Here is a 27,495-nt window from a genome sequence, read left to right as displayed (position 1 = left end):
ACGAGAATGGCGATTGGGAAAAACGATACGCCTGATAACCCAAAAGGCGAGAAAGGCACCAATCGCCGAAAGACAAAGAGAACAAAGTCTTCAAAGAAGAACAAAGGCGATGTAAAGAACACAAAAACGGCACAACAATAGTGAAGATACACTTAGCTGTCTAGTGAGGTCCCGAAAAAAAACCGAAAAGCGATCTAGAGTGGATAAAATCAAAGCAGTAATGAGAGCTTCTTCAATACACGTCCAAGTGTAATGAGCGCAGAGAAAAACTGGTGTATCGTGGGTAATTATTCATAGACCAAGGGGTGTTAGGCGAGATTTAAAAGATCTTATCTGCGGTTAGAGAGCAGTTAGAGAAGAAGTCCTATAAGTACAGGTAATTGGTGACAGAATGAAAGATATCCCTGTAAAATTGACAGTTTCGCAAAGTCACCCTAAAAATTCAAAATTCCAGATTTCAACCTAATTTCAATATATCATATTAACATAAATCCTAAGAACCTGTTTGCTAAATATCAAAGCAATCAGACTGGTATATTTTGAGAAAAAAATTTTTTGACCAAAAATGAGAAAAATTGCCCCCCAAATACAAAATTGCAGATTTCATTTTAATTTAAATACATCTTATTAACATAAACCCTAGGAACCTGTACACTAAATATCAAAGAGAAAAGATCAGTAATTTTAGGAGAAAAAATTTTTGACCAAAAAAGGCAAAAATTGTCCCGAAAATAAAAAATTGCCAGTTCCATCCTAACTTCAATACATATTATATCAAGATACATCTTAGATACCTGTGTACCAAATATCAAAGCTATCAGATCAGTAGTTTTTGGATAAGAATTTTTTTTACCAAAAATGGGAAAATTGCACAAAAATTACAAATTTGATAATATCAATAAAATAAGTACAAACTTGACTGAGGTCAACCTGAGGAACATGAATATTAATTTTCAGAGCGATCAGACGAGCGATTTCAGAGAATAAGAATTTTTGACCAAAAAACAGAAAAAATACCCTAAAAATACAAACATGCAAATATACCATTTCTGCACACATAATTTCAAATACCTAAAGGAATCTACATACTAAGTTTCAACCCAATCTGACTGATGCTTACTGAAGTTTAGCCATTTGCAGAATTTTTCCTTTTTTCCCCTCGTTTGCATAGTTTTGGCACTGACATGTTCATTTGAACAAATTCACATCTCCACACCTAGGTGCACCTTTACACCAAATACTAAGATGGCAGCCGTTGTGATTTAGGAGTTTTTGATCTGGACTGACTAACAGACATACATACATACATACATATTTGTACATATATACACATAGACGCCATTTTGCCACCTTATAAGAATACCTCCCATTTGCATATATATACATATGCATATATGGAGCTAAAAAACGAGTGGCAGCGGAACACAGATATAACATAGGTCAATGTCCTTGTACCCAACTATTAACCAGATATGAACTGTAAATGCTCACGTGTTTCATTATATATTGCAGTTATTTGTAAATTGAACCTTTGCCACATGTTTGCAACTTCATTGCAAGTGTTATGATCAACATAATGAATAATATTCACAACAGATTGATTCTAAAGCCAAGTATATATCCCTAATCAGGAAAGTTCATTAAAATATGCAAATTAGGAATTGACTGAAATGTTCTCATTAAAATGCACAATAGGAATTGGCTGAAGTAAAAATGTTAAATGACTTTCAATTATCTCGTATCATAATATCTTTAATGTAAAAAGCAATTCGTCAACTTTGGTCTAGTCAAGACATATAAATACCCTTAAAGGGAAACCTAAGTCCAGCGACTTTGACCGTTTATCCCTTCCAAAATCACCCTTGAGTAAAATGCAGCTCAAATTTGCAACATAATTGCACGCGCTGACGACTACGGCGCGACTAAAAGAGAAGTTGAAGAAGACGACATTTATGGAAATGACCTCGGAATTCCATTGGCGCTAATGGGAGGAGCGTGCGTGACGTCATCGGCGATACAGACGATTGTAGCTTGCAGCTGGAGGAGTACTGTGTACAGTTCAGCGCGTTCGTAAGACGACTATGGAGAGTTTGGACAGCGATATTTCTGACATCGAGTATTACTTTTCCCTGACTGAAATCAAACCATACTAATTTGAACCAAGATATGTAATAATTGGAAAGCATCTCAAAACATCGTTCATATCGGTTGTTTGCGTTTTGTGTATGATTCAGCGGAGGGAGTCACTGTGCTTGCACAGACCCCGAACTGGATTGGAGAGACTGAGTGACCCTGCGATCCTTCAACGTTACGTTTCTAAAACAGAGTTTTATGTATCAGTCGCTTAAAATTAATTTTTGGTTCGTGAATGATACGGAATGATTGACTGATTGTATGTGTTACCGTGTAAGTCGAGCTTGGCCAGATCTTTAAGGTTGCGAAATCTCCGATATGTATCGGAAAATATTTATTCGCGATTTGACAAATCTATTATAGTGTCGTCTATTTTTCGAAGCTGGTGTCGAACTTAGAAGTCGGGCTTACTCAGATCTACAAAGTGATGAAATCGCCGATATAATGGATATTTGCCCGCTATTTAAAAAATAGTATCGTCTTAAAGCTTTTTGTAAGGAATGTTATTTCATACAAGACCAGTTAAAACTCCCGATGATTTCCGATATGTCCTCTGTTCAAGTCCCGATCGCCAAGTAAAAATGTTTACATGTAAAGAATGTAATTTGTGCAAGGGCCTCCCGAGTCCCGATGATATCCGATCGGCCCTCTCGACGAAGTCCCGTGTGGACATTTAATGAAAAAAATGCTTTACATGTAAAAAATGTATTTCGTGCAGTAATAAATCTAATAATGTAAAACATACAGTATTCTTTACTACCGGCCATGGATGCTATTTTTGAACTAAGAGTCGGACAGAGGTAGTCGGGTGGTCAGATCTGTTAGGTGGTGAAATCTCCGATATACATCGGACATTTACCCACAATTTGACAAAGTATCGTCCAGTATCAGAGTTAAAGTCCTAAGTCGCCGATATTTATCGGATAAATATCCGTGATTTCGTAGACCCGTCCCGGCGTGCCGACACCACACAGTGCAAGTAAATGTAGGATCGTCTGGTATCGATATTAGCCAAGGAGTCCCGGCGCAATTGATATTTATCGAGTAAATATAATATCGGCGATTTCTCAGACCCGGCGTTCCGAGACACAGTAGGCAAGAAGTCATTCCAGTATCTTGTAATATCAATATTACCAGGTATAGTCCCGAAATTGCCTATATTTATTGGTTATATATCGGAGATTTGGCAGACCCGGGATGTCAAGATAAGAGACGCTTTGTGTAGTTTCGTCTTCGGATTTTAGAGTCCCGAAATCGCCAATATTAATATTTATCTGGTTAAAACCGGCGATAGTAGGCTGACTCAGCATGTCAAGATACGAACCGCATTGTGTAATATCGTCTTGTATCGGTATCAGAGTCCCAAAATCCCTTATAAAACATGGGGCGCCGGGGCACCGACGTCCTTTGTACCTCCTTACTGTTTATTATTTGCCATAAATGTGAAATTTGGCAAAAAGTCAAATTGTTTGGACATGAATGAAAGTTATTTGAACTGGTTGGTTACTGCTCCAGCATAAGTTCAAGTGTGGATTCTAAGTATCAACAACCCTGATATGAAAGTGAATTAAGAATTAGAGATGGGACTCAATAGGATCAACAATATCTAAAACAGGAAACGGTGAACTTATATAATACAGAAGGGGAGAAAATTTAGCCAATGGCTAATCTAAACCAAATTACTTAAACTGGACTGTTGGCATTGATTACACATGTATTTATTGTCCATCATATAGAAAATAAATTTGGGCCATTGACTAAAAAACATTTGCTTGTTACACTCACCACACTTGTACTTAGTATTTGGAGTGTACACCTATCTACAATACAATGATAAAAAGTTTGGACTCTATAGGTCAACAGTGCATCTTTAATGTGTGAGACTAAATAAGCTTACCCCTCAAGTATGTATAGGCCAAAGACAATATTTAATTTTGAATTATGTAGTGCAGGGAAGGACATACAATATGGTGAAAAGCAAATTATAATATAAAAACTGAATACAATTATATGGAAATGTTGTTTTACAGTCATGAGTATCTGGTGTGTGCCGAGAGACAAATATTAAAATTGGACAGTATCATCCTGACCACAGTTTGTCTGACTGGTTGTTTCCTTCTGATTTTCTGACACGGTGATAGGTACAAAATATTATGCTATTCACGATAGTTATACAACATAGCTTGCATTTTGTTCACAGTAGAACTGAGTTTTACATGTAAGATAACTTTCTCGTAAACTGTAAATTCTGGCTTCTGGCAGCTCAAACGTCGCAATACTACATTTTTTGATATGATATGGAGTGACTTCCACACATATGCAATATGCAGTGACAATCGATATGTTCATAGTATATAGTCTACTACATTCAAGCATAGTGATGTTGACAACTACATGCATGCCAGTGCACGATTTCAAAGTAGCAAGGATGAAATTCTAATGGTCTTTTAGTGGAAATATAGGTATTAAACGACAGTGAAACAAACAACATTAGTTATCGTGACCTTGCTTAAGTGCAATCTCGGATCATGTATGATCTGATGATCATGCCAAATTTATACCATGTCGGATTATGCCGTGATTCTGAAGTGCGCGTACTTCCTTAGTAAATCGGTCAACATCCCTGCGTACGATGCTGTGTGTTCCGCTACAGCTAATCGCCCGCTCACCCTACGTACGGGTCTTTGCAGGGAAAGAATCTAGGCTATGTAAATGTAATAGCGATCGGAGTCAACAATGATGTCAAAATCAATGCACAACTGTCGAAATTACCCAAAATAAGCAACAGAAAACTAAAAGTTATCGCTACGTCGAAAGGACAGTACATCAACATAAAACGACGCTAGTTTGTTATGACATGGAGGTAGAAGGACAGAGCGTTCCCTCACTCTCACCCAGCTTTAATAGTACGGGCCGCCGGTGGGATTGCCTCGCTGAAGCAATGGTACTGGGGAGTACCGAGAGTACGGAGGCCATCATTCTTCAGTCTATCGAAGGAGCGTTTCGTGCCAAAAAATACATGACAGCAACAAAAGTACCATCACTGTGAACTCCATATTTACAAAACATCATCAAATACACGCTAAAAACCCCAAAAAACGTCAAGATTTGCACCAGACGCGAGAAACAAGATGGCGTAACTTGTTATATGCGCATGCGCATATTAAGGGGTGACCCATTTGATTTCGGGGGGGTATGCAGGAAGTGGGTATGGGAACTTTTTTTGGTCAGAGAGACAGCATTTTTTTTTATTTCTACTGTCAGACCTGCATCAATTTTTTTTTCAAATGGAGTAGCAGTGAATTTTCAAATTTAAGCCACTGTTTCACATATCACAGGATGGTTTTATGTATTCATTTTACATTCCAACAAATGAAAACAAAATGGAAAGTCTAGTATATATACAACTTTCAATTGTAGAACACTTTTTTGGCAAATCAACTGTGATCATTACTATACCTGCTTTTCTTTAAAATAGTCAATTCCTTTTAAGTTCTCAGGGGGGGATGTTATCTTTGTGGTCAGAGAAACAAGGCTCACACATTGTATTTCTTTATATTTGTTGTTCCTCAATTTTTCATTGTCAACTTGTAATCTTTCTAACATATTTATATTGAGAGAATAATGTATTGGTTTTAACACTAGTTTATTGACTCCTGTCTTGTGTTTTAAATTTTCACAATTTACAGAAGTCAAATAGTCCCATCTAGATATTGCCTATACCATTGAGATATTGCAACAGAAATCCTGAAATATGATTTCTTGGTCAGAAAAGGGAAGGGAAACATCGAGTGCACTGAGGTGTAAAGTAGTGAATGCTTATATCGTAAGCGCTGGGAAAAAAAAACACATAAGAATTGCTTGTGGTAAAAACATTTGCGCTGCCTATGGCAGCATGCCAGCAAAGAATACATGAGGATGAAGTTTCCAAATTTTGCTCATTTCAACTGCATTGTGACAATTCCTTTTTTATTTCTGTCTGTTATGAGAATTTTTTTTCTCAAGCCATTACAGGCTTATTTTTTTCTTTTATTTCACCTGGTGACTTTTTTTTTCTCAAAATCCTCCATACCCCCCCCCCCCCCCCCGAAATCATGTGGTTCTTCCCTAAGTGAGCCCCTGACCTATACGGGCCAGTGGATTGCTTCCTCAGTAGAACTGATATGCCTGCCGGTACCGGTGTTTATCGCCTACGGAGGCCATCATTCTTCAGTCGATCAAAGGCGCCTTTCGTACCAAAAAATACACGACAGCCGCAAAAGTGCATCACTGTCAACTTCATAACTATAGAACATGTTGAAACACACAGTGAAACGTTCACGACGTAAAAGATGTACCCACACCGAGAAACAAGATGGCGTCCGATTCGATTCTTCAACTCAGAATTGTCCTAGAGTTGTGCGCATGCGCAGACGGTAGCTTTAACGAAAGCGAGGCAAAATCAAGTAAATATAAAATAAAACTGGATAAAAATATTGTTTAAAAATAATACAAGGCATGTATCACCAAATTTTGAACATTTCTGACGGCATTGCAACTATACGAACACCCATGCCAAATATCACAATAATCAAATCAGTGGTTTTGAGGAAAAATTGAAAATAGTGGTTTTCAGAAAAAAGCTAAAAAAGTGACTTTAAAATGATTCAATCAAAAAAAGAAAAAAGACCGTTTGAGATACATGCCCAAGTGACCACCAGACCAAATTTCAGAAAAAGTTACTGAAGCGTTTCTGAGATACCTGCGTCCACAGCATACGGCCCACTGTATGCAACATCAGAGGCCGCGTCATCACATTAGTACCTTTGTGCCCACAGGGCACAAGTACTAACAATCATCCTGAAAGAATTAGAACATAACATTGTATCTTTTACACTGGCAGATTTTAAAACTCGCCCGACTTTCTTTAGCCACTGACTGTCTTTGAAAAAGCTGTTCTGTGGGAAGACGGTAAAAGCTGACTCCGTTTGTTCTTCCTTGAGTAATTTTTGTACTCAACTGAACAACAGTTAATTATTTTTTATGCTACTGAGCATTAAAGAGTCGTAACGTGCAGAACTGCACTCCTGCAGTCATAGACTCCAATGCTTTGGTAGGTTGTCACACACGTTCGTGTATCGTCGATGACGTCACGCACGCTCCTCCCATGAGCCCTTTCGCGCCCATGGGATTCCGAGCTCATTTCCATAAATGTCGTCTACTTCAACGTCTCTTTTCGTCGCTCCGTAGTCGTCGGCGCGTGCAATTATGTTGCAAATTTGAGCTGCATTTTATTCACGGGTGATTTTGGAAGGGATAAACGGTCAAAGTCGCTGGACTTAGGTTTCCCTTTAATTAGGAAAGCTCATTAAACTTGCAAATAAGGAATTGGGTAAAGTAAAAAGTCTTAATGACTTTCAATGTTATATCATAGTATCTGTAATTTAAATTGCACGTTTCGTCAAATTTGGTCTAGTTAATACAGATAAACATCCCTAATTAGGAAAGTTCATTAAATATGCAAATTAGAAATGGGCTGAAGTAAAAAAATTTAATGACTTTCAATAATGTTGATTTATAGTATCTTCAATATATGTAGCAAGATTCATCAACCTCAGTCGGGGTCAATTCAGATATATATCCCTAATAGGCCAAACCCGGAATTCGAATCGACCACGGTACAAACAAAGCCATGTGTGCAAACGTGCATAGACGTACGTGTATTTCCATACACGTTAGTACACATGTGGGCTTGTTTGTACCGGCATCACGTGATTATTTGGGTGTAATGAGTCTGTAGAACGCATCGCGTCCTTTTTATTCCGGAGTAGAACCATTAGTGAAGTTCATTAAATATGTAAATAGGGAATTGATGATTTTCAATAATGTTGTATCATAGTATCTTCAATGTATATAGCAAGTTTCATTAACTTTGGTCAATCAAGTCAGATATATATATGTCTAATTAGGAAAGTTTATTAAATATGCAAAGAAGTATTTGGCTGAAGTAAAAATGCTTAATGACTTTCAAAAATGTTAGATCATAGTATCTTCAATGTACATGGCAAGTTTCATCAATTTTGGTCAAGTCAATTCAAATAAATATCCCTAATTTCAAAAGTTCAAAATATGAAAATTAAGAGTTTGATGAAGTAAAAATGCTGAATGACTTTCAATAATGTTAAATCATAGTATCTTCAATATACATACCAAGTTTTGTCTATTTTGAATAAGTCAAATCAGATATATATCCCTAATGAGGAAAGTTCATTAAATATGCAAATTATCCATTATCTTTTATGTCACCCCTTCATACCTTTCACATCTGATATACCTTGATGTGATCAACATTTGTAGCGAATCTCATCAAATTGTGTGCAGTTGTTGTCAATATATATCCGTTTTTTCTAAAATCATTAATTATGCAAATGAGCAAAAAGTAAGCAAGCCACACCCACCAAAAACTAATCAGTTCTTGCCATTTGCAAACTGAATCTATGTACCAGATTTGATTCTGATCTGATGAGCCGTTTTTGAGATATTGAGTACACAGACAGACACACAGACAGACAGACACACAGACAGACAGACATCGCTGGGACATATGCTCACGTGTGTCAACACGTAAGCGAATAAAATCGGTTAAGACATACCTGAGTTATGGCCCTTACATGAAAAAATCGTAATAATAAGGCCACCATGTAGCCATCTTGGATCGTGTCACAAAACAAAGAATGTACACATGTATGACAGACATAAGGCGTAATCCTTGTACCAAGTTTGAATGAAATCGTTCCAGGCATCTTTGATGATATCTGCCTGAACGGACGCATGCACACACGGACGAACGGACAGGCAGACGGACATGACAAAACCTATAAATTCCCCAGAAGGTGTCTGTGGGGACTAAAAATCAAGGGTCTAGCTTGAAACTACCATAGAGAAACAAATTACCGAAAATTTACTCATATTTGAAATTAAAAAATGGCTGCCAACCCTGTGTTTACTCAACAGGGAAATTTTTTTTTTTAAAAACTAAGTGCGTGAAAATTTTTCATACTCAATGAGCTTTAATTAGGCCCCCACAAGTGGTAGATCAGAAAAGAATTGCAGATCTTTGACAGTCCAAATATCTGTCCTTGAGGAGTATTTTTGGACACTTTTCATCCATGTTTGGATTGAAACTTTTCTTTTCTGTGATTGAAGAGATACAATCATGACTAGTCCTTGTGTGGCGTTTATATATGGGTTGACTATGTAAGAAATTTCACATGGTTGCAGCGTCTCCTTCAGAATGATGTAGATTGGTTTAATGTTTTATGTCTATGTGTTTTCATCTGGATTACTCAATTTGTGATGTACTTGTCAGTGCCCCTACTCCAGGGAGAACAGTGCTCAATGCAATATCTCAGAGCAGTATAAATGGAATTAAAAAACATCAAAATCAATCACTAATGATTTAAAGGTGTATTTACCACCAGCAGCAAGATGATCCTTTGGTATTGTCATCTTCCTGTTTGCAATAATACTGCTACTAGATGGAATATATTCCCATGTTACATTTTCACCCTGCATACATGAGTACTTGTACTGCATTTGTCCATCTTCTACATGTATATCCACACGTCGTACATGAACTGTACCTTCTATTTGAGTCATATCCTTGAATATATTCCTGAACAAAAATAAGGAAGAATGATTTACAAGAAATGATTTCCCTTAAGGTAGAACGCGCACCTCGGGAAAGACATTTAGACTCTCAAACTTTTACAATTCTCTTCTGATATACCACATGTGGGGGTTCATTTTAAAGCTCTTGGTGAAAGAAAACTTTTCCATGGCTTAGTTTTTCGAAATTCGAAAATTTTATTTTTCCATATTTCTCCATAGAGTTAACACAGGGATGGCAGCCATTTTGAATTTCAAATATCGGTAAATCTTGGGTTATTTATTTCTCTAGTACCAAAATTTGCAAGGTGACCCCCAATTTTTATTCTTGATTTTGAAAGAGAATGATTGAAAGATTCCTTGAGGAAAGTTAGAGCAAAAGTTAAAGTCTTTCACTTTCGAGGTGCATACTACCTAAAAACTATCAAAGCCACTATAAGATAGTCATAACATTTCCAAAGGAAAGACAACATAAGATACAAATGTGTGATGGTATACCTTTTCGTTTCCTGATGGCCAGTGGAATGGTTGTCAAAAAATTTAGTCACAAATACATATGGAGAATTATATTTGCCATTTCACAAATTCCTTGACATGTAAATATTCAAAACATTTCTCTTAAATATCATTACAGACAGAAGTTATTGAAAAGCACATGATGGAAAAGCATTTGCAATAGATCACGAGGTAAAATGATAGGTTTTATGGTTCAAAGTTCATTTAAAATCTCATCAAGTGCTATCAATGGTAAAATCTAACGTCATCAACTCACTTTGTAGGCTTCATTATAGCACATGGTCGATTCCATCCTCCAAGAGCTAGGATATTGCACTTTATCATTATTGTGTCTTTTTTTGGATCAAAACCAAAGGCAGCTGAAACCCAGGCATAGAAGTTAATTTGTATTGTCTTTCCTCCAGGTTGTGGTAGATGTGGATATAGTTGAAGAGATTTATCAGTTTTCTTCTTACTCTTCTCTTTAGCTGCCGTTTCATCTTTTGCTTTATCTGCATCATCCCTGGATAGCATCAAACAAACACATACGGTACTCAAACAAACTAATTCTCAAGCACATGTGGTGCTCTTTGTAATCACAATTTGTCAAGGACAGCCTGTTAATCCAACCACAGTTGTAAGAGTTATAACTTATTAAACAATTGAAAAAAACAAATTTCACTAAATATTCAAGACCACTGTTGCCTATGATGCTGGTACTTTACGAATTAAAAGTTTCTTCTTCAGTGACGGTTTATGTGAAAGGTACAATACAGAGACAATAAGCATGGAGTCTGCATCAACAAGCAAAATGATCTAAAACACTGCAATTCCAGCCAGGAGATCTGAAGCAACTTTAGTTTTCCAGTGCTACAGCATAGTTTCACATATCTAATCATTAACATCCTTCTGAATGCACCACAACATTTTGTTTGGGACAACATACTCATTGCAAAGATCCTAGCATATAGCAAAGTGTCTGGATTCTAATGACCTTTGGAGACTTCGAAGTTGTAAAAATAGCTGTATTGATGAAAGTCAGAGGTAATAACATTTATATTGACTTCCTTAAAAAGTGTTGGATACATATTTTTCAGTGTACTCAATTCTTAAGCATTTCCTATAGTCACCACAGATACTGTACATAGCTGATAGTGTAATTGAAAAAGACCTATGTGAATGTGTTGTCTGTACTATAGAGGCCCACTGTAGTTAGAAAAACAAACTATTTCTGAAACTCTATGATACATTTACCACAGATAAATGGAGTACTGAACAGGTGATTGAAGTAGACTGTACATACATGTAAATTTACTGTCTCTTGCAGAGAAGCTTCATGTTGTTAGCAGAAGAAAAACTCATTTGGAAACACTAAGACTGCATTCACAAACACAGGTAAAGAGGCTGGAGGAATTACGAGTGAAATGTTCATTTTTTAGATGTCCCCTCTATACCCTAAACAAGATATGAACTGAACATGCTCATGTGTATAATAGTGAGTCAGGGCTGTTATTTAGTTCAAGTAGTCTTTATCATAGAGTGGTATGTGACATAAACATAAGTAGCAAGTTTCATTAATTTTTGTGATTAATTACAGGATATGGTAATTAGTGGCTGATGAGTTCATTCTTAAATGTCATCACATAGTGCAGAAAGATGTCTGTCAGATTAATATGCTAATATGTTTTTAGATAAAAATAGTCTAATCTGAAAAACACATCATTGATGACAAAAGTTAATTACAGAGTGTTTTGAGAAATTGCTCCTTTGGTTTGATACAGGGTATAAGCTATAGGTTTGAAAAAGAGAACTTGATGCAAAACTATAAAAACAAACAAAACAGTGGTCTACTCTGAAAATATATGTTTTTCAGTGAAAATGACAACTAACAAACATTTTGTCAAGTGATTAAGAGAAGTTATTCATGACAAAAGAAGAGAAAACATAGCCAAGCCAGCTGGTGTAGATGATTTTAGGTGCATGACCATTCTAGAACTTGTTCTGTTCACAGCAACTGGCACCAACAACATTCAATTTGTACACCGGCCACTAAATATTGGACTAGATTGACTGAAACTCGATGTTAATTATGAAAATCAAACAGGCATATGCTCGTTCTCACAACTTTAAACCCAACAAAATGTTTTGTGCAGCTAAACCAGCATAGACATACATGACCAAATTTCTACTGTGTCTTGTTCACGTACAGGTACTGTCACTCCACAGTGCTTGAAAGTTGTTACCTCGTAGCAACCAACCCGACAAGCAAACTCAGAGAAACAGACTCACTGTCCCGTCCATGGGTATCAAACTCAGAACCTGTCGCTCATTCTTTATTTACTTTTACACCGTAAGTATTCACTTGTACAAACCGAATGTTACGCAGAGCAAAATTCGCCGATACATCATACACATACGTTACATGACCTGATTTCAAGTCTGCTAGATTGTAATGCCGATAGTGACAACGACTTCAAATTGCAACCGCGAAAATCGAGAACGTGCATGATCGACTGACACTGTGCAGTTTGCCAATAGAAATGATGAATTAAAATCGACAGGACACTACTCTTATTCACTCAAATCTCTAGCAATATGCTTCACTGGTATGACCATCGTGCACAATCAGATGATACGATTGACGTTTCATGACCTTTGCAGTTCAACTTTGCTTGGTTCCGTACAATCGGCATGACAACATACATGTAGAAAGATCACCATAGATTGAAATTTTGATGATGTGGTTCTATCAACAACAGAGAAAACGATCTGCATGCCAATTCGATAGCCTAGAATTTAATTTTACAAATCGTATTTCAGTAAGAGACTGTCATAACAGTTGGCGCTATGACATTGCCGGTATGGGCCGCAAGACTCGCCTGTTTCAGAATACGTGCAGTGACGTTTTAACGTACGTACGTGCGTACAGACAACCAGATATGTAAATGCATGCAGCATTGATTTTGTAATTTCTTGATAAAGACAAGTAAATAAATCACATAAAGTACCAAGCTGACAATTAGGCAAAAAAAAAACATAGGGCCAAAGTCCCTGAAGCTACTATAGACATGGATACAAAATTAAGTATTTCCTGACTGTATGAAATTATCTCACTTAGGTCATCCTAGGGACTTGTAAACCAAATATTAAAGCTGTCTGCCAGCGGTTTTGAAAAAACAAGCAACTCAACAGTTGACAGAGCTCTGCTGTGTTATGTAGAGAATAACCTTTTGTGACACATGTATTGATGGAGAAGGTGGATATCTTTGATAGCTCATTTCAGGATGGCCTGACCAAAAATGGAAAAAAAATTCGTAAAAATTCAGATTTGCATATTTTAACAAATCTAAGTTGGGTTATCCCTAGGGACCTGTATACCAAATAACAAAGCTGTCTGACCAGTGGTTATGAAGAAGATTTTTTACCAAAAACGCCTTTTTTGGCGCTAATTTGCATACACACACACATACATACATACATACATACATACATACATACATACATACAGACTGACGGTGCATCCCAATAGCTTCTATAGACTATATTAGTCTATAGTCTATAGTAGCTAATAAACGAGAGTTAATTACATTCTAATTAAAGTAAACAACACTTGCTTAAATCAAGAATTACGTCATAAAAAAATAAAAAAATACCGTCAAGGACACTATGTGCTCACATTCGGTTTGAATTGGTCCATTCGAGAAATATTTAAACCAGGAAAAACAAGAATGACAATAGCAAATAAGGTCTCCAACTTAGGTACTGGAGGTCATCTTTAGGAACATGCATATCAACTTCTATAGCAATGGGAGAAGCAGATCCTAAATACATAAGCAAATGTCAACAACAAAAAACAGAGAAGGCTTGATAAAAAGAAAAGGTGGGAGTGGGCAAAAAATGCACAAGGGATCTGGTATAAAAGTAATGCTACATCATTGATCTTCTAAACCCTACCCCCTCCTGCATATCAAATGTTCCACCCCTTGGTATTACATGAGACCAAATGACAGGAAGTACATTTACAACCTTGGAGATATTTAATTAATGCCATGAGTGTTATCATTCTAATGTAATCAGCACTTAAGTTAGTTACAGATAGTGAAATGCCTTCCACTGTGGGCGGTGATTACAACATCTGGAATTATGCTGGATCCAAATTTCTCATCAGTTTTTGTATGTCTTACATAGAAAAGTTGCAAAAATTGGTCCAAAATGAAAAAATCACCTCAGCTTTGTTTTCTGGATCAAATTTTCCTACAAATTGGTATCAAATATGACTAAATTATGTTCACAGCCTTCAAAATTGTCTCACAACATATCCTGGGTTAGTATAGGTCATTTAAGGTCACAAACTGAGAAAAGTACCTAAAATATACAAATTATGGGGTTTCCCAACACTTTGAGCAGAAAATTTATCTAATAACATCTTTCGAGACTTTATACCAAATTACAAAGCTATCAAACAAGGGACTTTATACCAAATTACAAAGCTATCAAACAAGAAATGTTGAGATAAAGTTTTCTTGACCAAAAATGACAATATTGTCTTAAAAATACAATTTTTTATATTTCAGGACAATTTCCACATATCTAACTATTGTTATCTCCGTACGTCTGTGTACGAAATATGAAAGCTGTCTGTCCAGGGGTTTTAAAAAGGAAACACTGTCTAAGATTTTTTGACCAAAAATGACAAAATTGCACAAAAATAGTAATTTTCCCAATTTTGTCATAATTTCAACAAATTAGAGAGTAACCCTTGCAAAGCGACAACCCAAACTTGAGAGCGATTGGGCCGGCGGTTTCAGAGAAGAAGAATTTTTACTGAAAATGAGAAAAATCACAAAAAAATTCAGCAAAAATACAAAATTAGGATATCTTCACAATATTCATAAAAATGTATAAGGTTAAAGCCCCAGTATTTGTAACTTTTGACCTTTTTTTATGTTCGAAATTACAAGTTATTCTCTTACATCCATCGTGAAATGTTGTTCAGTAAAGAAATAAGCCAAATCTGTGCTCCTGTAGTGACATACAAACACTAAATATTGCCCAATCGAGTTGGATTGCTGCGCGGGTTTGTTGACAACTTGTAGGCTGTGCACGTGACCAGAACGCCGACACTGATGACATCATCGAGCAACAACATTCCTGGGGCCTTGCCATGCACGCCACACTGCCTGGGTAATCGCCCATGGTCGCCGGCTGAAAGGCCTGCGAATGGTTTTATTTTGTTCTTCTCTGTTCAAATACGTACTGCTACTGTGTTTCAGAGGATACAGAACTTTGGCAGAGGAGGCTGACATTCTATTCTGGTACCTTGTGCGTTATATACGGATTATTCAAACTGCAGTCGGCAGTGCACCGATGCGCACCCTGCAGTTGGGTCACTCAGAACTCCGGGTACCGATGTAAAATCAAGACGACACTATATACACTTTGCTCACTTCTGCAGGCAAATAGCCATCAAAATTGAGTAACTTGAGGTAATAAATTTCATCTGATTCATGCTTTAGCGGCGAGGTGATTGCGAAATCGAAGCAACATAGTTTGGCAATGTATGGTAGGCTGTCGAATGCAGTGAACGCGATGGCCTTTGGCAGCAAGTAAGGGAACCGTCAGTATTTACGACCTGGGGGTCATTCAAAACTTGAAAGCTGTAAGAGGGTGCTCAAATGTTTTTTCTTTGTCTTACTCTGTCCTCAATGGCATAATGATGAGTTGACAATAAATATTTTACTCTAATACATATTAATAAAAGAAAATAAATACTTTACCAGAACAAATAAATATCAACTAGATGAAGCAAGGCAAAAAACTACAAGTACCTGCTACTACAAGCAATACTTATTATGAAAGAGAAGATAGTGACGATGAGAATGATATCGTTGTTCATGTACGCAATGGCACCAGCGACAGTAAAGATGAGGATCGACAGTGGTGATGATGATGTCACACAGTAGTTTTCTGCAGTCGTTACCAGAGGTGGAAGGAGAGGCCGGTCATGGAGAAATGTTCTCGACAGATATCACTATAAGTGCACAGGATCTAGGGCAAAACTGAACTGTTGTGAATCCATCCTTTATATTATCATAGGAATGTATATTTTAATTGACTTGAGTTCAACAACCATTTGGACATTTAACCATACCATAATGACATGCTACCCATCCAAATTTAACAATACTATATGGTCGGAGACTGCTTATTAGGTGAGCTTTTATATCTACATATTGTTACATGGGCTCAGGTAAGCAAAATTTCTGTTAGAGAGGGGGTTACTCAAAGTCATCATGGTTGGCTGGGGTGTGACTCAAAATTTCGGAGTTTCTAATGTAATTCCTCCGACCCCCAGGTCGTAAATAATGACGGCTCCCTAAACAGCTGTGAACGCCTGAGTCAGAATGATCGGGACCAGTATACGCACTGCTGTATCTCAGCGACAATTTAGAAAAAAACAATGGAGCAACTGCTAAGAAATTTACAGACTCTTGGCTCTTGATGCATCAGTTTTTGAGCTTTTATACTGGTAAAAAGGCATTCTGAATACAGCAGTAAATTTCCTCCCAAACGCGAAAGGATAACACGCGGGCATTCTGCAATGGACGCTGTCAATTTTACCTTGCTGCAGGCCCCACACCAATCTCGGCCCGGCCCCGCTGCACTTGTACAGTGTACTACCTCAATGTAGCCTTACAGGACTAGTAGCCGGCCAAACACAAAAAAAAACAACAACGCCGCAGTGTAAAGTCCGTAGGTCAGAACCATTGATCATAAATTTTCAGAACCAGTGATGTTTAAAAAGTTTTGTATTGATCACTTCATGTAGGTTATGTGAATGACTTTCTCATCGAGCTGCGTCTATAATTGTCCCGGGCATTGTCCATGCAAATTTGGGGCCTGCCTTAGCTCCTTCCGATCGTCTGTAGACTACAGCCAAAATCACAGTCCTAAGCAATTGTACAGTTGTGAAAGTCAGATATATGTATCATGAATTTTATACAAAAATATGTAAACAACAGAATCACACCAAGCGCTTAGTTTGCTGTCGGGCCGGGTGCGCAGGGACGACTTTGCAGTGAGGCCGGGATCTCTCTTGTGTTCGAAATTCTACCATGCCTGGAGCTCCATCGCATCGCGGCTAGCCGATATTTGTACACTGTAGTCCTTGTGAGGATTAGATACCCGTTACGATCGATATTATTTGGAAATACTTTTAAATTTAATAAGTAAGACTTTTGTACTGCATTCAAGATATAATTTTTCCTTTCTGAGCGTTTTCAATTACGGCAACGATATGCGAAGTTGACAGGCTGTGTTGCCTGCAGCTTAGCCTGGCCGTACACAAAACTTCGTTCGAGTAGACGGAGTAGAATCAGTCCCGTCATTTATTTTCAACGAAATTTTTATTATCTCCATACTGAAGAAACGACTAGTTCAATGATTACGATGGTGAAGTGTTGAATTTTTATTCATATATGTTTTTCTCTCTCAATTCATTCAGCAAACTTGATCTCCGTACCGTCGGTCACAACGTGCAATGCCTTGCATGAAGCTTACAATCGACTGCCTCCGTCGTTAGTTTAGCTGTTCAAGACGTTTGTTTGCATGGCTCATTATAGTCGGAACAGTCTGTAAACACTTACATATTATATCTTTCCGGTATTTCACCAACTTTCGCGCGTTTTCAGCTGAGTCTCCAGTTTCGATGGACCAGACCTTTTCGAAGAGCGTATAGTTTCTACGGACGCCACAGTAAATCTTGCGTAGATGTGGTTGAGCATGCGCGGTGGTGTGATTACGTTTCGTTTCGTGTGTCAACAAAGCTGACTTCTGGTCCGGACAAGAAGTCATTTTTCACTCCTTTTACTGTTAATCGTGAGGCGGGCTGGGCATGCAAACCATGCGAGTCAGTATTAATATGGTCTACTTTCATATACTGAGGATGTCATTTTAATCAAAAATATGAAAAAAATTGTTAAAAGTTACAAATACTGGGGCTTTCACCTAAGGTACTTGCACACAAATTTTCAAAGCAATCAAAACAGCGGTTCTTGAGTTATTAATTCTTAACCATTTTCACATTTTGTAAGCTCATTTGCATAATTTTGGCAATGCAGACTTCATTTGAACAAAATCCAATCTATAGCCCAGGATGCATCCACACACCAAATACCAAGCTGAAACGTGCAGCGGTTTGCGTGTTTTTGATGTTGACGGACATACTGTACATACATACATACATACATACATACACACATACATACAGACGCCATCGACTTCAGCCTATACGATAAACTCACATTGGTAAAACCAAATGTGAGCTAAAAACAGCATATCTGTCAGGTTATAAAGAATCTTAAGCTGGTTACCTTTATCAGTATTTTCATCCTATTAACCAAGCACATTTTAACTTTCAAATTAACATTGTAAGTAAGTTGAAGAGACAAATGTTTGAAACTTAAGAAGATCAAGGTCATCAAAAGCATTATAAGGAATCATGTAACTTTCATTGCACTGTTTACACAGATTGCATAATTGCTATAAATAGCACATGAGGAATCTTAGTGCCAAACTTTACCATAAAAACCCTATCACTTTGACCACTCTTTTAATTGACCACTCTATTTTTTTCCTCAAAAAGTAATTTTATTTTATCCTTACCAAGTCAACCATAAATGGAAATTAGAACTTTCTTTATCTTTATCTCTACTGACTATTTTGAGCAATTTCTTTTAGATAACATACAGGGCACAATAAATGACAGTTCAGAATATGTCAAAGTTGGGATTCAGGAAAGTTGCCTTTACATGTTTTAATCCTCCAAGATGGTAAGCATTTCACTATGAACTGTCAAAAAAAGTTGAACTTTCTGATAATTCTACACTAAAATTATTTTGGCTTTGATGATTTCCTAATTAATTCAATTATTTAAAATCATATTAATTATTTTTTTCTGGGTGAATTGATAGGGTTTAAACAGTACAAGAATTACATACAATGTAAGTCAAATTTTGACCAAAAATAACAAAAAAATTCCTTAAAAATACACATTTGCATATTTCATCACAATTTGAACAAATCTAAGTTGGGTTACCCCTAGGGACCTGTATACCAAATAACAAAGCTGTCTGACCAGCGGTTATGAAGAAGAAGATTTTTTACCAAAAACACCTTTTTTGGCATTAATTTGCCTATTTTCAACAATATCAAAAAATTATAAAAAATACTTTCTCAAAATCATATTTTTCATCTACACAACAAATCAAAATCAGTAAGTACTGCGGTTCTCAAGATATTTGAGTGGACGGACGCCTCACAAACGGACATACATACATACATACATACATACATACATACATACAGACTGACGACGGACGCCGGACGGATACCCATCCCAATAGCTTCTATAGACTATAGTCTATAGTAGCTAAAAATGAAATGTTTCTGGTCAGCGCGCGCGTCACTTGAACAACAGCGCTCACCTTTTTTTTCCTGGTTTGTGGCCGGCGGCTGTGGCAAACTACATACTGATTACTATAACACCAAACCAAAACGGCTGAAGAGAAAGAGAAAATTCTTTGGGGCACATGATCATTGACTGCATGAACAATTTAAATGTTACTATATTGATAAAACTGTAAAACTCAGTGTTCTCCCCAGACCATAGCGGTCCCGCTACGCTTTCGCCTCTCCCCGTACGCTTTGATTCTCCCCGTTACGCTTTCAAATATAGTCCCGCCATCCTTTAGTTCACACGCTCTGCGTAGCTACTAGACTTTCCACAGTCGCTGTGCCTTGTTTTGTGCGCGCCGCGATGGGCCTGCATTCGAAGGCTGTGCAGCTGTGAGCACGCGCTGCCAGACACAGCGACTGTCCGTTCTTGCAAGTATATGAATATTCATAAGGGTAGTGACGTCAAAAGAAAAACCTATCTAACTGGGCGGAGAGAATATATACTAGTAACTGGTACACTTATATACGCAGTATGTTTTTATTTTTCACTTTTCATTTTATTTGGCTATGGTACTTGTCACTTGTTTTTGATTGACGGATGCGTAGAGTTCTGTAAAGTACCCGGATCAGGCAGAAATCCGACCGGTCGCTTGCAAGAACGTCCAGACCCTGGATTCGCGTTGCGTCTCTGAAGGGCGCGCGCGTGTTCCAACAGGGAAAAACGCGAATCGCAGGGTCTCTGCCAGACTACGTAGCTACCAGCTGATGCATGTATTGTCTACACATTAGCGCTCACTGCAACTTTCAACCTGGTGGAAGGTGTGAAGTATGGTATGCATCAGATAAGTTGTCCGTAAGTGTTGAGAGGAACGTTAAAACAATAGAAGAATCGGCTGGGTTGTTCACAAATTTTCATTCCAGAACGACTATACGACCAACAAAGACCTTTAATACTCAGTATACATCGCGGACAAGTGTTCACAGAGGTAGGCGGTGTAGCACTAGCAGGGCCTTTGATCACATTCCCATGCTTTGATCAACGAAATGGATCGCAAAAGAAACAAGAGTTAACTGGTGAGGTTGATTATGATTGTACAACGATGAGCTTTGTCCTGGTACGATCGCGATCGCGATCGAGTTCACATTGCATAAATTTCAATATGGCGGCGGCCATGTTGGTTGACGGGTTTATAACGTGTTGACATTGATACTGGCGTCGCGTGTGGTGCCACTCTGACACGTCCTCTGAAAGATTTTACACCTGATTTTCGAGGAATTCTAGTCGTACTTAGTTCATGTCTTGTGATCATCTTGGTGGTATTTTTAAAATCAAGAATCGAACGACGATGTCCAGTGGCAGTAGAAGTTATGGGGGGGGGCGCTGGTTGAAATCTATCCCCGTGATGAAAAATTATTCGCGGTGTTTGTCGTTCAAAAATGATATAAAACTCAATTACATTTGAATTGTGTAAAGCTTAAACTTGTGAATTTTCCTCTTTGTTGGCAAGTTTTGACAATTTATCAGCAATATATGTATATAATGAAACTCCAATCAGACGAACCATTTCTTACTCTCAAAGTTTCAATCTGAATCTTCTGTTTTAATTGCAATTGTAATTACAATACTGTGATGATTTATTTAAGTGTAATAAAGAATTTCCATGATGTTCAAACTGCACACTTGTGTGTTACCATTGCATTTTGTTATTAGTGTACATGTATGTGTGGATGCATGTGCAAGCATGCATGTGCAACTTACATTATGGAGGTAGTAGCTCTACCTCCATGCTTACATCCATATGCAAATATAAATTAATGATATGCAAATGATTATGCAAATTAGCCGCTACGCTTTGGCGCTTTAACTGACCCTCCTCCCTCCCTTGAGGAGGAGAGGAGAAAAAATAAAAAAATAAAATCCGCGTCGCCGCACCATTTTTAAAGAAAGGCCTGACCAGAAACATTCTTTCTTTTTTTTGGCCTTAGTATGTGACATGTCCGTCATGATGTCATTCCCTTTTCACTCAACGTGATAAATCCTTGACCCCAGGATTGTGGGCGGGCCAGGTCACCATTGTTCAAATTTTACACCGACTGGTTGCGACTTTATTCCTTATTTGGAAGGCAGCTATCTAACGTGGTTAGATGATTTAGATATCATTTAAAAACTGAAATATTCGACTTTTTTGCCAGTAAATTCCGATCGAGGGTTATAATAGACTTTTTGCATAAAACTAGATTTACATATTTTTTCAACCATATCTCTGGTAAAAATTGGTTGATCAAAAATAGAAAAACACCTTGAAAAGTACGAATCTTGGTCTGTATAATGCTGTATAAAATAGAACGTATTTTGATCAGGAAGTTCCTGAAATGGAATAACGCAACTGATGTACTGGTGCTCTTTGCTGCCATATGTTGCAAGAGCGGCAACCAGTGGCCAGTACTTTAACCAATACTCAACCAGATATGAACTTAAAATGCTCACGTGTTTCATTATATATTGGAGTTATGTGTAAATTTGAACCTTTGCCACATGTTTGCAACTTCATTGAAAGTATTATGATCAACATAATGAACAATATTCACCGCATATTAATTCTAAAAGGTCATGAAGTATACAAATATGTAATTAGCTGAAATAAAAATATTAAAGTTCTTTGACTGCTGTCATTGTATCACCACTTTATATAGCAAGTGTAATTACCTTTGGCCAAGTCCTTCAAACCATATATGCCGAACTGTGAAAGCTCATTAAATATGCAAATTATAAATTAGATGACATGTGAAATGACTCTCGATATTGTTTTAAGCTGGTGTAATCATCAATGTTCATAGCATGTTTTGCCAACTTTGATCAAGTAAATCCCAGTATATATCCGTATTAGAAAAGATCATTGAAAATGCAAATTAGGAATTGGCTGAAGAAAAAATGCTAAGTGACTTTCAATAATGTTGTATCATAGTATCTTTAATGTATAGTAAGTTTCATCAACTTGGTCTAGTCAATTCAGATATATATCCCTAATTGGCAAATTTCATTATATATGTAAATTTGGAATTGGCTGAAGTAAAAATGCTTTATGACTTTCAAGAATGTTGTATCATATAGTATCTTCAATACATGTAGCAAGTTTCATCAACTTTGGTCCAGTCATTCAAATATATATCCCTAATTAGCAAAGTTCATTAAATATGCAAATTAGAATTTGGTGAAGTTAAAATGCTTAATGACTTTCAATAATGTTAAACCATAGTATCTTCAATATACATACCAAGTTTGGTCAATTTTGATCAACAATTTGATGAGATTTGCTACAAATGTTGATCACACCAAGATATATCAGCAGTGGGAACCATTAAGGGGTGACATGAATGATAGTTGCTAAACTTTCCTAATTAGGGATATATATCTGATTTGACTTGATCGTGCATTCGTTTTAATGTATATCCATTTTTTTCAAAAAAAATCATTAATTATGCAAATGAGCAAAAAGTATGCAAGCCACACCCACCAAAACTGATCAGTTCTTGCCATTTGCTAACTGAATCTATGTACAATATTTGATTCTGATCTGATCAGCCGTTTTTGAGATATCGAACCAACAGTTAGACAGCCACACAGACAGACATCGCTGCGACATATGCTCACGTGTGTGAACACGTGAGCAGAAAATGACAAGAAACTCACAGTTTGAAAAAATATTTATCTGTTGAACCTGTGAGAAAAAAAAAGCATTTACCGCTATATTGAGTTTAAATGGTGATTTTTTGCATTTCAAGTACACCCTGAATCATAGACCATCGAGAAAAACGGGACAGGCAACTGCTGAGGTTTCTTTGTGCGATCTATCTTGGAATATATTAAAGTTTATTTGCCAAGCGGTCCCCGACAACAATACTTCGTACTTAACACTGAATCTCATTAACGATCAAACTGACGTTCTGAATATGTACACTTTGCTCTTGCATGGCACGTTCTGAGTAATGACACAGAGAATTTTGAGGGTTTTTTTGATACTAGTCATGGTGTATGTTCATGTAACGATGAAGATTACATTTTGGATTCTAGCCGAAGCCAATGGGAACAAAACCAGACAATAAAACAGTGTACATTTAGCCATAGACGCTACAGAAAACTCTTGCTAGGTATCGACAATATAAGTTTACATTCCCTACCATAAAAATCTCCGATAAGAACAAACATTTACAAGTTAGACAGGTCTACACTTCCCCAGTCCTGCGAAACGAAAATCTGACCTTTATTTCATCTGTCACGCAACATATGACGAAAATCAGGGTACACAAAAATGACTACTCCATCGGAGCTCAAATACACGACCTCTAACATTTTGGTACTGTTTTAGCCTAAAGAAACACCAAAGTTCGGATAAGCTACACATGTCTACATCCGCAAAGTACTAGAAAATACATTTGTAACACTGACTTTCGCTGTCAGGAGAAACTTTGCGATAAATCGGGACTCTCCAACAGTTGGTGGAGTCAGAAGCGGTAAGGTAGACATGCATTTACACAAAGCTGAACGCTGTCCTCGTAAATTTGGCCGTTCACAGTTTTCAAACAACAACATTTCAGTAGTTAACATACATACTTTACCGAATCATGGAGCACTCCTCGCACAGAAATTATTCCGACGGTTAAAAAACTGCAAAAACGAGGGAAAATTTGGAGATACACGGACGATTGCGGAATGTAAACAACTCTGTGATGTCAACTGCTGTCAAGTCTGGAACTGCAGCGATATGCGTTTCGGATTTCTATTTGAAACTTTGTCACTTTACAGCAACATACTGACTCCCTGCAGACTTCTAGTTGCATCAAATATCGCTACCAATATATAAAAAGTACTTTAAAACCATTTTGACGAATTCTTCTCAATATAGTTGTAACACTTTTCTTTATAAAAATGGACTTGCGGGTAATCTGAAATAACTTGTAATCCGAAAATATTATTACCGTATACCCGGCATGCACGTGTCTATGAACCGGACGTTGTGCAGTCGATCGGGTCCACCTTCATTCCATCCCCAACCCATTGACACTCTTAATTATTCCAAGTAGGATCGCACGCTGCTAATCCCATAGACCCTTTGTTATCTATCACAGTTGCCTGTCCTGTTTTTCTAGAGGGTCTATGCCTGAATGTACCGTGAGTTCAGTAACCTATGCGCGACCACCCTAATATAACACTATGGTCATCATGCATCCCATAGACAACCATGTAACAGAAAAATTAAAACTTTGATAACTTCATTAATATGCATACCAAACCCACCAAAATCTAATAAGTTCTTGCCATTTGATATCTGAAGCCATGTACAAAATTTGGTTGAAATCTGTCCAGCTGTTCTTGAGATATCACGTAAAAGTCATTGACAATGACATAGTCCCCACTTGTAATAGGGATATTAGTCTTGATGGGGCAGGGAAATGCGGTCATTAAGAAGTATCACTGGAATGTATATGTTCAGATCTATGGGCACATAGGTCTATGTCATTGTTCCCAATTTGAAACACATGAGGCATGTCTAAGTTATGGTTCTAAATCGGGAAAAAAGATCAGACCTCTAGCTGTATTGGCCAGCCAAGAAATACATATGCGCACAATAAATGAGGTACAAGATGTGACATCTTAAAGGGAAGTTCACCAAGGATGATTTTTACATATGTGCTAGCTTTGTTGTCACTACCCCGAAAAGCTATTTTTGCCCTGTATAACTCGCACAATTTTTTACAAAACCGATAGAAATAGTACAAGAAGTTGCCTATGTAATTTGAATCATGGGAAAAAGCGCAAAGCTTGGAGCTTGAATAATGTGATATGGAAGGGACCACCTTCCATGGGTATGGCATTGTCCACTAACCCATGCTTAAACCAGGCTGTGGTATTTTACATAACTTTTGTTTATACTGAGTATCCTTGCATAAACGATGAATCATTTATAATAAACTGTCCACTGTCAGATTTTGTGTTGCTGTTTACTACTGTGTTACTGTGAGTGGACAATGTGGGGGCCATACCCGTCCGAAGATGGTCCCTTCCATATCACATGATGCAAGCTCCAAGCTTGGAGCTTTTTTTCCCATGATTCAAATTACATGGGCAACTTCCTGTACTATTTTTATCGGTTTTTGTAAAAAATCGCGAGAGTTATAAATGGTGAAAATAGTTTTTCCTGGGTAAATGACCACAGACTACTACATATGTAAAAATCATCCTTGGTGAACTTCCCCTTTAAGGTCTATTATCCTATCGAAACTGAAGGGTATAGAACTTGTGGTTACTGAGTTATGCATATAATGTATAATCAAGGTCAAAGGTCATCGAGGTCACGTGACAGTTTGAACAAAAAAAATTGTATTGCTTGTTAATCCCTATATGCCAAAAATCAGACCTCTAGCTCTATTCGCTTGCCCAGAATTAGATATGTGTATAATTAATGAGGTAAAGCGTGTGTTGTCATAAGGTCTCCCATCCTACTAAATATAAAGGACATAGCACTTGTGGTTACTTATTTATTGACATAAACGTATATTTAAGGTAAAAGGTCATCGAGGTCACATGACATTTTGTCAAAGAAGTGCTATCCTATAGTTGTCCCTTTATACCAAAAATCGGACATCCAGCTCTAATGGCTTGCTCAGAATTAGATATGCTTATAATTAATAAGGTACAGTATTTGGCGTCATAAGGTCTCCCATCATATCAAATATGAAGGGTGTACCACTTGTGGTTACTGAGTTATGGACAAATATGTATATTTCAGGTCAAAGGTCACGTGACATTTTGTCAAAAAATTGTATTGCTAAGTTATCCCTATAACCCAAAAATCAGACCTCTAGCTCTATTGGCTCGCTCACAATTAGATATGCGCATAATTAATGAGGTGCAATATGCGGCGTCATAAGGTGTCCCATCATACCATATATGAAGGGTGTAACACTCTGGTTACTGAGTTACAGACAAATATGTATATTTGAGGTCACGTGATATTTTGTCAAAATATCTGAGATATCTGCGTGAACGGATGGACTCACGATGGACAAACGGACAGACATAACCCAATCTATAAGCCCCCTGAACTTCATCCGTGGGGACTAAAAACTGTGTCACTGCATTCTTTTTGCAATATGAATACGATGAGAAACTAAATTTTTATATTACTTGGCCTTATACATGGGAGTCTATGGATAATACTTATACATGGGAGTCTATGGAGAACTACCTTATACATGGGAGTCTATGGAGAACTGCCTTTTCTTATGGAGGTGTAAACTAAAAAGTCCTCTAACACGAAAATTTGATCACATGTTAAACAGATCGACGTGCATCTGTATGGGGTAGGGTACTATCCTTGTGCAAAGTTTGAAAGAAATTGACCAGGGCATGTCTGAGATATCTGTGTGAACGGACGGACGACGGACAGACAGACATGACCCAATCTAGTATAAGTGCCCCCTGACATTGTCCATGGGAACTAATAAAGACACACACACACACACACACCACACATTGCTAAACCATAACCCACGTGTGACACACGTGAGCTAAAAACATTTCAAATTCCCTATATGATCGAACATTTTCAAATCCCCACTATCAAATGGCCAAACATTTCAAAAAAACAATATTAACTAAAAGTTAATTATTTTTTCAGTACTTTTGCTCTTTGTATCAACTCCAATCTTGTTTTACTCCCAATCGTGTTGAAATATTAAGTATTCAACTTTTCAACATCACCT

At 37.3% G+C, this 27,495-nt stretch overlaps 1 protein-coding gene across 1 annotated transcript in view; it reads right to left on the bottom strand.

Moving 5' to 3' along the window:
* The window catches only part of LOC139150767 (uncharacterized), a 97,796-nt gene that overhangs the window by 32,067 nt on the left and 38,234 nt on the right, over positions 1–27,495 (bottom strand). The window contains exons 5-6 of the mRNA XM_070723163.1: positions 10,553–10,798; positions 9,588–9,787 (exon numbers count right to left, since the gene is read on the bottom strand). Coding sequence (XP_070579264.1) covers positions 9,588–9,787; positions 10,553–10,798 — 446 coding nt within the window. The remainder of the gene's footprint in view (positions 1–9,587; positions 9,788–10,552; positions 10,799–27,495) is intronic.

The sequence above is a fragment of the Ptychodera flava genome, chromosome 15 (assembly GCF_041260155.1).
Source record: "Ptychodera flava strain L36383 chromosome 15, AS_Pfla_20210202, whole genome shotgun sequence".
In the NCBI taxonomy this organism is placed as follows: Eukaryota; Metazoa; Hemichordata; class Enteropneusta; family Ptychoderidae; genus Ptychodera; species Ptychodera flava.
This window is presented reverse-complemented; position numbering and strand designations above follow the sequence as displayed.